At 33.1% G+C, this 17,689-nt stretch overlaps 1 protein-coding gene across 1 annotated transcript; it reads right to left on the reverse strand.

Annotated features, from left to right (window-relative positions):
* Nucleotides 1-7,762: 7,762 nt before the first annotated feature.
* Nucleotides 7,763-8,815, reverse strand: LOC143049492 (uncharacterized). The gene has a single exon (XM_076223109.1). It carries the CDS (start codon nucleotides 8,813-8,815, stop codon nucleotides 7,763-7,765), a length of 1,053 nt encoding a protein of 350 aa, XP_076079224.1.
* Between the last annotated feature and the right edge of the window lie 8,874 nt (nucleotides 8,816-17,689).

Raw genomic sequence — 17,689 nt, forward strand, 5'->3', positions numbered from 1 at the left:
GGTACCAGGACTATAAGTTAGTACGCCAGACGCGCGTTTCGTCCACATAAGACTCATCAGTGACACTCATATCAAAATATGTATAAATCCAAACTAGCTATAGTACAAAGTTAAAGAAAGTTGACGATCCAAAATTCCAAACTGTTGTGCAAAATACGGCTACGGTAATCTTTGCCAGGGATAGGAAAATCCTTAGTTTTTCGAAACATTCAAAGTTTTGTAAACAGGAAATTTATAAAAATTGCCATATAATTGATATTCATGTCAACACCGAAATGTTGACTACTGGGCTAGTGATACCATCGGGGACGAATCGTCCACTAGCAGTGGCATCGACCCAGTTGTGTAAATAGTTATCAAAGGTACCAGGATTATAATTTAATACGCCAGACGCGCGTTTCGTCTACATAAGACTCATCAGTAATGAGCAAATTGCCGATTACTATTAGCAGGTTACACTTAAACGGCATATTCCAAATATCAGTTGGTTAAATATTGACGACGGGATACTTAATATCAACAGGTAAAATATAAACGACGTGATTTGTAACCCTCTTGCTGCCAGAGTGACACACGTGTCCACACTGACTGTGCTGGTTTAATTTATGCAAATTTCTCGTCATTGCTATATTTCTTTTAAAAAAAACAAAGACAGAAGATAGAATAATATAATATTTTTCTTCAATGTGTCCCAAATGTAACGGCCATTATATCGTGACGTCATTGTTGGGCATGTAACGTCACAAACGTGGAGATGTCGTTTTTCATGGCAAACGGCATACAACCTTAAAATGATTCCGACAGCAGAGGGTTAATATCATCAGTTTTAATATAAACTGCGTGATTATTAATATAAACAAGTTTAGTATTATCGGAATGATTCTAAATGTCAGCAAGTTAAATATTGACGGCGTGATTCTTAAGATACATAAGTTCAGTATTAACAGCATGGTTCTATATGTCAGCAAGTGAAATATGACGGCGTGATTCTAAATATCAACAGATTAAATATTAACGGCGTGATTTTCAATATCAGCAGTCTTAATATTAATTGTATGATTCTAAACATCAGCAAAGCTAAATATTGACAGTGTAATGTGTTCCAAATGTAACGGCGATTACAATTAATATGGCGTGACGTCATTAATGGACATGTAACATCTGTGTACGTCGAGCTGTCGTATTTCATGGAACACGATGTACAACCTTGAAAAAATACCGGCAGCAAGTGGGTTTAATGCCAACAGATTTGTTTTAAAGGCGTGCTTTTAATTTCAACATGTAAGATATTGACAGCGTGATTCTTTATAAAAACAAGTCAACTGTTGACGGCGTGATTCTTCATATACGCAGGTCAACCTGTTGACAGTATGATTCTTAATGATTATGTATTTTTTACTTCAAATTTTGCATTGTGATTGATATTTATCATATAATAAATATTAGTTTGGTGATATATATTCATTTAAACCACAATTTTTTCCCTGCAATTAAACTTATTTTTTTCAACAAATATTTGTGCATCACATACAAATAAAAATACGATAATGTATCTATCCTAAATTTTCTATTTTTATGGCTTTTATTTCAATATTTGCAGACAGAATTTAACACTATTCAATGTTTATATTGAAGTATTCAGTTTCAGTTTGTTCAATTGTTTCACCGAATATAATATTGTCTTTTATTAACACATATTGACAAAATCACAAAACTCAATTGAAAGAAGAATTACAGTAGCTCTGAGGGTGATTTATATTTCCTTCGTCAGCAATAAAAGAACACGGAATTACATAAATACCCAAATGGAACCAAATAGAACAATTTCAGTGTTTATTTCAGGGTTCATGCAGCCAATTGCATCTGCTGGAATCCCATTAGTCGAGAATCGTTAAAAAATAATTGATTGTGCATGCGTTCATGTTTTGCATCATATTTCTTATTATTTGCAATTTAGAATAAATACTGAAAGACCGTGTCAGACCGTGTCAGGATTTTAAATTATGTTTTTTTTCTGAAATCTAATTCAACGCTATGGTGATTTGTTCTGCAATTAAAAATCGTTGTCTTTTTTCTACAGTACTTCATCTACAATTTTTAATGTACTTGTATATATTTGAACAAAATTTAATAGTAATAAAAAAAAAGAAGTTTATCAAAATCGGTCTTTTGCCTATTAAATATCGAAGTATCGAGCTCTCACCCTGGTGCTTTGACTCTAAGTTGCCCGTTTTAATTTGAGATAGATTGTCCGTGTACAACAGCATACTGAAAATGAACAACTGAAATGATGATCGAGCAACACGAACCCAACTAAAAGCGGGATGGCCACAAGTGCTCAAGTACGTTAAACAGATGCTGCTCCACGTGAGGTACCCGTCTTATATCCGGTAGTCAGTCTCACTTGGTAGGTCGATCTGGGGGGAGAGGTAGGGATTGGAACACGTCGTCATAACAGTCAACAAACTCGTGATGGCGTCAATAGAATCTATGAAGGGATGATTTATTATACTTCACTGCTTTGAACTCTTGTTTCAATAGCTTCACTGTGAGCATCAAACCTCTGTTACGGAAATCATGATAGGGAATTCAAGCCTTTATAATCCCTATGCAGTCGTAGTTTGAATGTTTGTTCGTAGTAATGGATAGCTCATAATTGAGAAGCTGAACGTCTACTATAGCAAAGGTTTTGTTTTCAACCGACCGACATTTGTTGCATAAGTCCTTGTCAACACAATCATTGGAATTTATTTAAGACACAACTCATAATCACTGTATAACATTTATTTTTACTCTAATTTCAAATTACAAATCTCTTTCTTTTAAACAAAATACAACTCCGTTTCTCCGTTGAAGATATGCCACGTGAATAAATTACATAAATAATAGACAATTAACGGAGTTATGAATACAATGAACGGATCTGTAAATTACATAATAATAAGTATGGAGCACATTGAAAATGAAAAGAATATAAATCGCGGTTCGCGACACTCCCGACCCAGACATTTGGGTTTTAATTATAATGTTCAGAATATTGTTGTTCTGTTTCGACTTCAGAAAAAACTTCATCTCCATTGATATATGAAACAGTCCTGGTAAATGTCAGTACGATTGTTTGTGTTTTTGTTGTCACATGGGAAATATCTACAGCAGTTTCAGAATTGTTACGGTATTCTTCATCACTTATAACAATTACTTCATCATATGTATTATTATTTTCGACACTGTGCTCAAAAGAATCAGGAGATGAAATGTCTTCGTAAAGCATCTTCGTTTCCATTAAGCCTACACTTTCAGTACTTGAAAGACAATCATTCAAATTTTCACACATATTATTATTTTCATCATGAATTAAATTTTCACCTTCATCACTTGATAAGAATTCATCAATATTAAAATCTCCCCCAATATCTTGAACGTCACTCAGGTCTTGTAACAAATCTAGAATTGTATCATCATCACTTACGTCTTCGTAGTATTGGTTTTCCAGAGTTTCAATATCTCCTTTTTTAGCCTCTATAGCTTTACGTCTAGCATCCATTTTTGAAAGTTGATGAATAGAACTTAAATGTCTAAAAAGGTATTCCTTACGAATGAATTTAGAAAAACATCCATCTTCTGTGCAATTCCAGTGTTCAAGGGTCTTGGAATGGTTTTCTTTCACATGCCTAGTCAGATTTCTTTTATATTTGTATTCTCGAGTACACATATTACATCCAAACATGTTGGTATATTATTGGCGTGAGATATCTTTTATAAATCATTTTCTTTAAATACCAATATTGAGAGAAAGCGCATGAAATTCACGTGCATTATTCGTTACATAAACGACTCCGTTAAGTCATTTAAACATCTCCGTTAGAACATAAACATACAGGTAAATTTTATACATCTCCGTTAGAACATAAACATACAGGTAAATTTTAAACATCTCCGTTAGACTAAAATAACTCCTCTAGTTCACTCTTGTTACAATTATTTACAATGTTAAATTATATATGTCTCTCGTAATCAAACTATTATTCACCGTAAAAATCTTTGATTTTACGTCTAGCCTTTTCAGCAGACTTCCTGACAGGTCTTGTTTCAGCAGATTCACTCTGACACGTATTCTCCTCATCAACCTTTGTTTTTTCTTCAATTTCCAAAGGGTATAGTAAATTTAACGGACGACTAATAACTTTTCTTGATGAAAGAACTACTTTTGCTGATCTAATCTCACCATCATTGCTATGAATTAACTGTACTAGTCTTCCTAATTTCCACACTCCCCTTGGAAGGTTGTCTTTAATAATGACAACATCTCCAACGATTGGAGCATATGGTGATTTCACTCTACCACACTTTAACTTGGTCTGAGTTCTTTCTCTCAAACTTAATAAATATTCATCCCTCCACATTGTCCAAAATGAATCCAAAAGTTTTTGTCCCTTTTTCCACATCTTAAGTAACTTGTCAGTTGAACTTTCAACAGGTGAGTAACTTTGGTCATTTATATCATATTCAATTTCTGGAATACCAATATTTGGGTTCAATGTGAGAAAGTGGCTTGGCGTAAGGTTAATATTCGAATTCACATCATCACCTATGTAAACCAATGGCCTCGCATTAACAATTGCTTCAGTTTCCTTAATAACTGTAAGTAGTTGAACGTCGCTGACTAACCTTCCTTTCAGAACTTTTCGCAAAGAACGTTTTACCACACCAACAAGCCTTTCGTAAAAACCTCCCATCCATGGCGCTAATTCCGTTATAAAGGTCCATCGAATGCCAGCATTAGACACATAGTTTTGAACATCATCACATTTAATCACTTTCTTCCAAACTAAATCTAATGTTGCACTCCCCAACTTGAACTGGGCTGCATTATCACTTAGAATATTGCATGGAGCACCTCGAATTGATACGAATCTTCTAAATGCGTACAAAAATTCTTCAGTTGTCATATCATTTAACAATTCTAAATGTATAGCACGTGTAACAAAACAGGTAAACAAACATACCCATCTTTTCTTGTTCTCGCCATCATATTTTACATAAATCGGTCCAAGATAATCTAAGCCAGTACTTGCAAACGGAATGGATTGTGCTACTCTAGATCTTGGAAATGGGGGCATCTTAGGCATTCCGTAATGTCCACCTTCAAACCTTCGACACACTAAGCAATGTCGTAAAACTTGTCTAATTGTGGAACGACCTTGTGGGATCCAAAACTTATGTCTTAATTTACTGAGAGTTTGTGATACACCACTATGAAAGAGGTCTTTGTGTATTCTTTCAATGATCAAACGCGTGAAGTCCTCCCCACGCGGAAGAAGAATCGGTATTCTAGCTGCTTCACTCAAATCTGCATTTTCGAATCTCCCTTTACAACGTAGAAAACCATCATCAGATATAAAAAGCCCAAGTTGATTCTGTAGGTTGTTTGGTTTGTTTTCATATATTGCACTAAAAATATCTGAATAATTCCTCCTTTGTACAAATTTGATCCATTTTTCTTCTGCAATTTTCAGTTCCTCGCATGTCAAAATTTTACTAGTCTTAACTGAAATTTTCTTAATTCGTGAAATGAATCGCTCAACCCATGCAGTCACTCGTATAAGTTTGTAATACGATGAGAAATTTTTGCACTGTATTCCATACGGTGTTTCAATCTGATTTCCTTCAATTTCTTTGGTACAGAGCAACGCACTACTTTCTGTTGTTTTCTTTCCTACTTTCAACTCACATTTATATTCTTGTTTAGCTAACACATCTTCACAGGTGAATATTTTCCACTGATGAATGTCGCTCAAAAGCCACTCAGGACCATGCCACCACAGACTATTGTCACAGAGCAATCTAGTCGAAGTTCCTCTTGTTGCAACGTCTGCTGGATTTTCTTTGGTGGAAACATACAAGAATTTAACATCTTTATGAATTTTAATTTCTGTTATTCGATTTTTCACAAATACACCAAGATCCTTTTTTGTCGAAATCCACTTTAAAACACACTGAGAGTCTGTCCAAAGATATATCGTTTCAATGGGTACATTTAATTCCCCTTTAACGAATGCTAAACACCTAACACCTATCAAAACAGCCATCAATTCCAGCCTCGGAATAGTCATCCCTTTTACTGGAGCTAACCTTGATTTGGAAAATATTAGATCACACTTACTAGATTTCGAACTAGTTTGATGCAAATATATGACGATCGCATACGCACTCCCAGAGGCATCACAAAAACACAAAAGCCTATAATGAACTCTGTCATCCCCAGTCATAATACCAATACTTCTTGAAATTTGGCATTCAGACAATTGTTGTAGTTCTGCTTGAATAGAACCCCATTTTAATGAGTCCGTTCCTTGTAATTCGTCATCCCAACGTAAGTGTTTCTTCCATAAATCCTGAAGAAATATCTTACCACTTATAAGAATAGGAGAAAATAATCCTAGCGGATCGAACACTTCTGATATTTCCTTTAATGTCTTCCGTTTTGTTATGTTTCCTGAGTTGATAAACGACTGAGAATGTTTCACAGATAATGTATCATTTTCAATATTCCAAAGATGTCCAAGAACTTTGGTTTGATTCACTTTTGGTTTGTCTTCAGGTAGAATGAAATCATTCACTGACTGGCTATTCGAAATCCATTCTCGTAGATTCATAGAAGCATCCTTAAATATTTGTTTTGATTCTGAGTAATGTGTCAGAGCATCTGTTACGGTATTTGCACCAGTAATGAGATTATCCACATAAATGTTATTCCTGATTTGCTCTGCTGTAGGCGTATTATACTTGTTAAGATGACTTTCAATGGTAGCTGCAAGAAGGAATGGACTAGATATTACACCAAAGGGCACACGGCAAAAACGAAATTCCTGAATATTTTCATTATTCAATGAAAAATTCTCAATATCTTTTAACCATAAAAATCTTGTTACATCTCGATCGCTGTTTTGAAGCCCGACTTGAAGAAATGCCTTCTCAATATCTGCAACTAGAGCTATTCTGTAAAGCCTGAATCTTATTAATATACCACACAGATTGCGAAGCATAACTGGACCATGATATAGACACTCGTTTAAGCTGTTGACATCCTTGTTCATCTTAGCAGAAGCATCATACACTATTCTCATCTTAGTTGTCGATTTCTGTGGAGTTATAACTGCGTGATGTGGAATAAAATGTTTTCTTCCATCAACTCCTTTCTCGTCTACCAATTCAATTATACCTTTCGTTAACTGATCTTGAATAACTGAATTATATTGAGTCATCAACTCTGGTTTATTTCGCATTCGCGCAACACACGACTTCAATCGACCCATGGCAAGTTCTCTATTCACTGGTAGTTCATATTTTTCTTCTTTCCATGGCCATTTAACAAAATATCTCATATTTTCATATTGTAAGGTTTCTTTGAACGTTTCCATGGCCTTTGAATCACCAACATTTTCAATTTGTTCCGTAATTCCTATTGAATCTAAATTCCAAAGGTCTGTAATGTCTGGTATTACAGAAACCGAAGAATCAGTTGTATTATGGTTTGTCATCATCATATCACCTGTATTTGAAAGGATCAGCAATCCTGATTCAGTTTTTTCATCATCCATTTCTTGTGATCTTCCTGTCAATATCCATCCTAATTTTGAAGCTAGCAAATATAATCCAGGTTGTATTTCTATTCTCTGAGACAATATCAAATCCAAATAATAATCATTGCCAATTAACAATTCTACTGAAGAAGACTCACTTCGTAATGGAATATCGTCGGCTAGTTCGACATCTTTACGAAATGCTTTAAATGTTCCACAGATGAAATATCAATTCTTTTCCTTTGAATACTTCCACTAATGACAGGCACAATATTGGCGACAATACTGAAGAATTTCCCGTTGTTAAGTTTGATGTTCAATTTTGTTGAAGATGTCTTCACAATTTTCGGTTTATCACTGCCGAATGTTATAAGTTTTATTTCCTCTTCTTTTTCACCTTTCAGTTTGAGTTTGTTGGCCAGTTTCTGGGAAATATATGTCCTCTGGGATCCAGAATCAAATAAAATTCTTGTCTCCTGTTGCATAGAATTAGTAGGATTCCCAATTTTAGTTTTAGCTGTTTGCATCAAAACCATTTCACTAGATGAAATAAACACATTTTCATGAACAACTTCACATCCTTCATCAGAATAAGAGTCCAAATTTATACCATTGACACATTCTTCGTTGACATTACCATTGTATTCTTCTGACAAATGAACACTGGTTAATTTTAACTTGAATTTCTTAGGACATAAACTTCTATGGTGAGAATCTTTTTCATTACAATGGATGCATATTTTGTTTCTTTTGCAATCAGTTGATTGGTGTCCATATTTTAGACATTTATAACAACTTCCTTTTAATTGTCGTTTGCGTTCTTCAATACTTTGATACTTTGGGCATTCATCACTCCAATGTTGTTGATAACAATATCTACATTTGTCAAAATAAGATATGTTACTTGGTTTACTACCTGTAGTTGCCACTAAAGCTTCAGCTGAATTCACTAATTGACCATTTCGATTACCATTCTGATATCTGGAATTTTTTGTCTGCCAAGGTTTATTCTTAGGACGGAATGTCTGTCCTCCGTTGAACGCTCTATTGGACGATCCGTTTGACGCTCCGTTGGATCGTTCTTTGGTTGTCTCCTTTTTATCAGACTTTTCTCTCGCAACCACATAATCACGTAATTTGTCACATAAACTCATAACTGTCCATTTTTCTTGTGATTCCTTTTGAATTTCTAACTGAAGAAGAACTTCCTCTGGTAACTTGCTTTTAACCATAGATACGAATATGTCTTGGTTCACATTTTGCTTTAGCACCTCTAAACTACGTAGATGACGATTTAATGTATCCATGAACTTTCTCAGAGAAGAAGTTTTGTTTGACGCCGATTCTAAATTAATCATCTCATTATAATGTAAATCAATAACAACCTGAATGTTTCCGAATCTTTCTTGCAAAATTGAAACTGCAACTTCGTAATTATCATTTGACTAGTTTAAACCTGATATTGCTTGTTTTGCTTCACCACCAATTTTACTTTTCAAATAATTGAATTTCTCAACCTTCGAAAGTTTTTTGTTCTTGTGTATAGTGCTTTCGAAAGAATCCCAGAATTCTATCCATTTAATTTTGTCACCATAAAATGAAATTATATCTATCTTTGGCAGTTTCACAGATGACTCATCGTTTTCTTTCATTTGTTGTCTAATTAATATTTCATTTTGCTGTTTCATTTGAGTTTCAACTATATCTTTCATTTCTCTTTGAAGTTCCACTATTTGGATAGGATCGATTTTTTCATGTTTTTCACCACTTTCCTGTTTGATAAATTCAACTAACCTTTCTTTGTATTGCTCCAACTCTAGATAACAATCTGTAGCCGCAGAACATAGTTGACAATCCTCTTCTACTACTTTTTCAATTTCTTCTGTTTCTTCTTCTCCAAGTGCATCGGCCACTTTACTGCTCTGAACTTCCAATTTGTTTACATAAAGTTTCAATTTTTCAACACACTTTGACGACTTAAACACATATTGCTGATGTTCAGGTAGAGGCACTTCTGTCTGTAGAATTGATAATCCTGATTTAATTTCCACTTGAAGACAATTACGATATCTTGTTCTAACACCTTTCAGATAACTAGAAGCTGGCATTTTGCACAATATTTTGTTAACTCACTTTGTAATTTGTTTTTCACTCCCGGGTTCCGGCACCAAACAATGTTGCATAAGTCCTTGTCAACACAATCATTGGAATTTATTTAAGACACAACTCATAATCACTGTATAAGATTTATTTTTACTCTAATTTCAAATTACAAATCTCTTTCTTTTAAACAAAATACAACTCCGTTTCTCCGTTGAAGATATGCCACGTGAATAAATTACATAAATAATAGACAATTAACGGAGTTATGAATACAATGAACGGATCTGTAAATTACATAATAATAAGTATGGAGCACATTGAAAATGAAAAGAATATAAATCGCGGTTCGCGACAACATTGTCAATTTCACTATGTAAGCCAGAATATAAGGCAGAATTAACTGTACCTGTATACTGTATTTAAATTTCGGTGGGATAGATGTGTTCCACATAATCACAGAACTTTGTAATAAATATTAAGTGCGGGGACATCTTCTTTATAGCGGAAAGTGAAATTAAGTATGTTTCTGTATGATGTCAGCCTCATATGAATTAAAAAAAACAAGTCGACAAGAAATGAGCCCAGTTGGTTTCTGGGGGATAGTTGTCTTATTTGCAATCATACATCTATGTCATAGGGATATCTTTATATCAACAATTGACTGTATCTTATCAGAATATTAAGAAGATGTGGTATGATTGAATGAGACAACTTTAAATGAAGTGGATGTAAGCAAATCTGTTGATATGACCTCGCAAATATGTTAACTTTACTACACACTTACAGCTATATAAGTTAATGTTGTTTGAACTGTTTTGACATGTGACAGGAGCCATGATCTACAACTTCTGATCTTTTGTTATCATTTACATCACTGCGGGTGCAGATTCACACCGGGACACATTACCTTGGCCCTATAACAGAAATGTTATGTATCGGTCAAGTAACAGCCATTTCAAGTTTATATCATGTGCCTTTTTATTCTCAGAAGCGCCCCTCCCTGCATGTTCACCATAAAAACTTTGATCAGAGCCTGGACTCTGACTGTGAGATATCGACCAGCAGTATAGTTGCTGTTCTTTAGGTTTAATCAGAAGTGTGCTGAGATTTTTTATCAATACCAATGTTCCTGTATATTTTCCTTTTAATATGAGGAATTTCAAATAGCATTAAATGTGCGGTTGTACGGAGATCATTTGTTAATGTTTTTTAGTAAACTAAATTGTTTAATAGAGCATAATTCTTGAATTCAGGAAAATTAAAGGCAGTTAAATTGCTAAAAATAATTAACAGGAAATGATACCATTTAGTAAATGTTCAATTAAATGTTTAAAATGGAAAAATAATTATTTATCTTAATTACTGATTACCAGATATTATTGGTTACATAGTGTGCTAGTGACCTAATACGATATATATGGTGTCAGTAAATTCCATATAGGGTAAGAGCGAAGCTCGAATCCCCATATGGAATTTACTGACCCCATAATTACCGTATTACGTCACTACCACACTATGTAACGATTTTATCTTACCGACTATCTTAACGTGTGAATTTTAGACTAAATTAAGTTAGGTTTAAATGTGTTTAATGAATTTATTTCCAACCTAATCATCAATTTCTTCGTCTGTTGAAATTTTAAAGATTTTTCTCAGTACCGTTTTGTTTTTATAAAGAGACGTAACACCACTACTAACCGTGTATGAAATAAGCCCCGCCTCTCTACTTACCTAACATGAAAATACACGGTCTCCACGCGGACGCTTTTAACCAATCATATTCCTAGAAATGTATAGGAGGTATGATAAATATATATATGTTTGATTCAAACTCAAGGTAGTATGGGAGTCTACTTTAGAAATTATAGTATTTGTTTATACTTTACCAAAACGTAGTGTATATTGATATATGTTCAAAAATATAATAAAAATGATAGGCTACTGCGCATTTTCTCAAGCTTCAAGTTGTGACAAAATGACACATTTTGTATGGATTATACAGGAACAAAAATAAGTATGTGATTAGACTCTAAATTACACGGTGATGATAGAATTGTAAAATAAAATACGAGAAGATAGCTTTTTGAAAATGCTTTTAGAATATCAAACGAAAAGATAGGACCACCGTACGTTTTTTCCAGCTAAAATGCAAAATAGGAAATTCCATTTAGATTCTCTCAGAAAATGCCCTGTTTAAGAGTTGCCTTCCCTTAAAATGCCAATTTGAAAATATTTAAAATCAAGCAAAAATAATTTTATAAATTTGTTCTTTTAAATGAAAATTCACATTAGTTCTCTGCATTTCTGCATCAAATTTTGTTAAATTGATTGAAAATCTGGAGCTTATACTAATAGCTGGGACTATAATACTAATGGGACTGGAAACTGATCGATCTGTTGAGATTTCATTGCCCCGATAGCGGATTGTTGATTTTTTGTTTTGATTGACAGCTTATCGTGTCAAGTGGTAAATTAGCATTCGGTACATGTTATTTCGGCAAACAAGTCAGCATATATAGAAAAAAAAACAGTTAAAATTAGATTGGTGGATTTGAAATAAAGAATAATCATTGAATCAAGTTTAAATGCAAAAAATAGATATTGTTTACGAAAAAATATTAATAAGTAGTCAATATACCAGTGTTGAAAATAAAGCCGATATTGTCGAAATGCCGGCACTTTACTCTACCACTAAGGTGTTTGTGAAAACAATTAATGTGCAATATAAACAATGTTGACAATCTCAATTCCTAATTAATTCACAAATAACAAAAGTTACCCTGTTCTCGTGAAAATATAGCCACATAGTTTTGAACTTTTGCAAACTTCGTGTTTAAACCAAAATTTCAATATGACCGTGCATTGTCAGGCCTACTTTTGTAGTTCTTATAATGGAACCTAGTGTACATATTTTCACTAAGTCATAATGCTTAATGCTACCTGAAGACTATAACTAAACAAAATTAACCTTGATTATAATACAATATTGCACACATAATAAGGAGTAAGCAAGTTTATAGAAACAGTAAAAATTATTTGAGCCGTGCGTGTGGGTTCCGGTTGTAACGAGAAAGAGATTTTCCCCCACTTTTCACTATTAAAAGTGACAATAAAAATAGGCACATCCAAACTTTAACCTATAAATATTATTTTACAACAAACAGAACTTGCGTATATCTTTTCAATCAAAAGTTATAAGAAATTTAATGAATCTTATACTTTTTTCACATTGTCCCCACGCTATTTTCATCCTGAAAATTTCATTCTTCATATGTTAATTTTTAAACATAATGTGGGATTTAGTGATAAATAACAACTGTCAAGGATAGAGATAGATAATAACTATAAAATTAAATTAAAAACAAATTCTTCAGAGAACAATTGAAGGTCTTTCCACCTCGATAATAAGAATGAAATTTAAAAAAAAAAACGATGTTAGAAAATGTCACTCCTTGTTGATGTAATTTGGTTCTTCAAATTGATATAAAAAATAAGATTTATAATTTCCAACGGTTCGATAGTATAGTGGGAAATTATTGTAATAACGGTACTAGTGAATACTATTAATACGGGTACTTCTTATGTACACGTATATACATACATGTATCACGTGATACTGATATTTAGCGGGAATATTTTCCCTTGTTGGTCACTTCTAGCCAAGCATCAGACTGGACAACAGTGAAATAAATTTCATTTTCAATTGAATTGTTATTCTAATTTGTATTTAGTAGGGGTTTATAAAGTAAATTGATTTATTATTTATTCCTTATAGTATATTTATTCAGTTATACACAGTCCAAGTGTACCTCTCGAGACGGTCTTCCGAGCATTTGGATTTGGACACAGGTTTCCAAAATTTCCACTTTATTTAAAATGTAGTCTTTTGACTGCAGTTTAAATGGAGTTCGAACCGAGGTAACTCGTTTTGATTGGTTTTTCCTGACCGGCGGGATCGTTAATGACAGAGTCCATATTTTTGAACACAATTTACTCATTTTTCTAAAGAATTCCTTATGAAAGTTTATTTAGCGTGCATTGATACTTATGCTTCATTATATTGTGTATATCTATTATATTTATATTAATAAAATATGGGGTCCACCAATATTGCTGGGCTATCGGCTATATATAGTATTTTAGTATTTATTCATATGCCTAGAAATAGTATTTAGTAAAGTTGATACTAATAGGTATATGCTGAAGACTAAATTGTTTTATTATGAACAGAAAATAATTTTTAGCAAAGGTCAAAAGTTAGAACGTCAAATTGACCTTTGACCTTGACTCAATTTCAAGGTCATAGGTCAGTGATCTCAAATCAAAAGACCCCAGTCAATCATGTGTATGGTTGTAGAGAAATACTGATTTCAAAAACGTAAGGGGAAAAAACTCCTATAAGGATTAACCAAAACACTTCGACTGAAATAGGTTGAATTTGCATCTTTTTGTAAACAGTTATTTGGCAAACAAATCATATCATTAACTGTAACAGTTTCTTTTGAATAACGATAACAAGCAAAATTCAAAATTAGGAACATGACCTTGACCTTTGACCTTGACCCTAATTTCCTTCAAATGGACCAAGGACTTCATATCAAAAGAGTGTAGACCTCTACGACTTATAACGTATAAATTTATCCAATAAATCGCCTATCTTAAATTTTCAAAGGGAAATAACTCCCCTAAGACGTCTTCCGATCACTCAAGTCAAAATAAACCAAATCATTCTCAAGAGTAGACAAACACTTTGGTGAAAACAGTTTGCTAAAATCTTTTACGGTTTTAGAGATATAGTGACAAAAAGGGGATGCTGGGAGATAACTCCTGTAAGAATAAGTGTTCAGTCACATAGGGTGAGTTTTGAACCCCCCATTACTGTACAACATCATTGGTCAAAAAATCCATTGTAAGACAAAAAAGCATCTCAGACGGCAGAAGAAAAAAAAACACAAACAAAATAATCAGAAGAAAAACAAAAGGTCTTTCCACGAAAAGTGGAAAGACCTATATATATATATATATATATATATATAGCTAATAACAAATAACTGAAATTATAAGATCAAGGCACGCTGTCACTGTCAAACCAATATGGCGTATCGATAAATAGCGCTGGTAAAGTCCCGTTCTAACGACTGTGATGTAGATATTATCACACTGATTCGTGTAACAGTTTCCAGTCCCGTTAGTATAATAGTCCCAGCTAATAGGTTCTCTTTTTTTTTACAATCTAAGATGGCGAAAGACACCCATACCACCTTAAACTAGAAGAAACCGGTTTAAAATGGGTGTTTTTTCATCGATTCAAAAGCGTTTAATAGAATGTATGTATCTTTCAACGAAAATCAAGTCAGTCAAACGCAAAAAATAAGAACCATTAGTCCCAGAGAATATCACGAGCCTAGTAGCTAGTATTTCAGTAATGGCATCAAAAACAGATATAGTTGTTGTTGGGGTTTACAGTTCTTATTTTAAATTGAGGAATATTTCTCTCTCATACAAAACTACACTTTTTGTACTATTTTGTTTTCTCAGCTTTTATGTTTTTGAATAAGTGTTGGGTTCAAATATGTTGGCATCGAGCATCACTGAAGTGACATTCATAATCTTTTAAGCTTGCGGTGGTTGAGGACTTTACTGTGGACTGTTTTAAGATGAAGAATAGCGGCCAATATAGCGCTTTTTCTTGCTTTTTGTGTGTTTTTATTGTGCATGTACTAATTTGTATCATTGATAACTACATGTACCCCGTATCCTGTGATTGCTTAAATTTTTGTTGTTGTCGAAAAGCACATGGATTGCAGAAATTGGTACAGTTAATTAAGGTACCATTATAGTTCCGAAATTAATTTTGCCAATTGTTTATATAAAAATGACCATCACATGTACAAATTAAAAAATCTATCATTTATATATTGCGTATTTATCTTTTCAGTAACTAAAATACGAAAACATATTGCGTCTGTAAATAATATTTAATATCTATTTTTTTTATTTCTCCATATTTTTGCTTGTATCACAACAAATGTTAATTACAAATGTATCTCCCTTTTTAAAATTTTACACGCTAAATTTGATATTGATGAAAGTATTAAGTACAGTTTCACAGCATAAAACAACTTATCTTCAGTTATGCAATATCATTGACTGTTTAGATTGAAGTTGTTGAGATTTGCAACAATGGTGTTAAATTTGATATGACTGGAGTCATTATTTCAGTAACACCGCATCAATGGGCTGATTTATGATAACTATTAACTCAAAACTTGAAACTTATTCAATTTCTATTCATAAATCAGTCACAGTTTCAGATAAAAAGGGAAATTATAGATTCTGCTGATATTTATCATGAAATAATGTTCAGCTTCAAAAGCCGCCATCACAGCAGATTTTGTTTTTGGTTTAGAGGATTCCCGTTGCAAGCTATCGGGTTAGGAGCTCCCTGCCCAAACATTTTTTGGGGGAAAATTAATAAAATCTTCAAAATCTACGGCTCGCGGCAAGCTTTCGGGTAATAAAATTCCCGCCAGATTTTTTGCAATTGATTGGCTAGACATAATCTTCGACCTTGCGTAAAAAAAAATCTGCGGCGTTTGGGTAGAAATAATCTCCAAGCTGGTGGAAAAAAATCTGTTTTAAAATAACCTTCCGAATCGGCTAAAGTAATGAAAATCTGCGAGGTATGCAAAAGACGATCAATTTTGAAGAAAGCGAATGTTTTAAGAAGAATACTGATGATTTCCAGGCGGGAACAATAGTTTTAAGGCCGCCCATTATTTCTTAATGCATTTCATACAGGAGAAAAAGAAAAAAAAATGGGGGGAAAGGGGGGGGGGGGGTCACAATGGCTTTCAGCACGATTGTAACTGATAGTACAAAACAGGCTTTAAAGAAGGAAACGGTGAGAATCCTTAGGCATGCAAGATACTGTTTTCTAGGGCTTGACATCGGTTTAATTTTCAATTACAATAGTTATTTTATAAATATGTTGGGCAAATTTCCCCTGCGTTTGTTTCACTTAGTTACATGTAAATTGGGACACACTAAAATGTTTTAAGACTACTCTGTGGAATTCGAAGTTCCTACATTATTTTAATGATTCTTAAAATGTAATCAAATGTATTTCCTTATAAACTCGGTGTTATATTTCTGTTAACGCAAAAAGTGCAAATTTACATAAGACGAAGACTAAAACCTTTATAAACTATGGTGTACAAAAATGTATATGAGAAAATGGTTTTGTTAAAAAAAAACCCGTCCTTTTGCTAGTTTTCAATAATTGCTCCAATTTTTCTAAAACCTATTACGAATGCATACAGTTTTGAGTTAACTTTCGGTGTAATAACTTGCAAGCGCAATATTCGGATAGTATATTACAGTAAACATATGAATCTAATAATGTGTGTTTTAGAGAAAGATTGAATCACTTTAAAATTCTGTCGAAGAAGATGACAAAAACAAATATTCTAAATCCAGATTTTTCCATGCAGTATTAAACTTTGAAAAAATTATTTGAAAGATAACGTCGAAAAACAAAATAAAACATTTCTGACTAAGAAAAAAAAAACCATATTCCCATCCCCGAAGTTAAATGGTTGATACCTTAGGGTTAAAAGTTAGATTTATTTTTATTAAAATAATACTTATAGTATTCATAATTTACCAGAATAGTGAATACGTCATCTCTTTAATTAATGGTATACCTGGGAACATTTATTGATGATTTTCGCACTTTATCCGTCCATTTGCTTTTCTATCAATGCTTTTGATTTAACTTTTTAAATGATGATTGAAAGAGATTTAAATACCATCACTATTTATCTGTAACCGATATTATATGATGTAGTCGGCTACCCATTAAGAACATACGTGGGTGGAATCAAATTTAGCATTTTTGCCAGATTCCATATTTGGAATAAAATATTTGTAAACTTAATGAAATAAAGTTATACAATTTTCGATTTACTCCCAAAGAAAATCTCAGAGAACTATTATAATTC

The sequence above is a fragment of the Mytilus galloprovincialis genome, chromosome 10 (assembly GCF_965363235.1).
Source record: "Mytilus galloprovincialis chromosome 10, xbMytGall1.hap1.1, whole genome shotgun sequence".
Classification (NCBI taxonomy): Eukaryota; Metazoa; Mollusca; class Bivalvia; order Mytilida; family Mytilidae; genus Mytilus; species Mytilus galloprovincialis.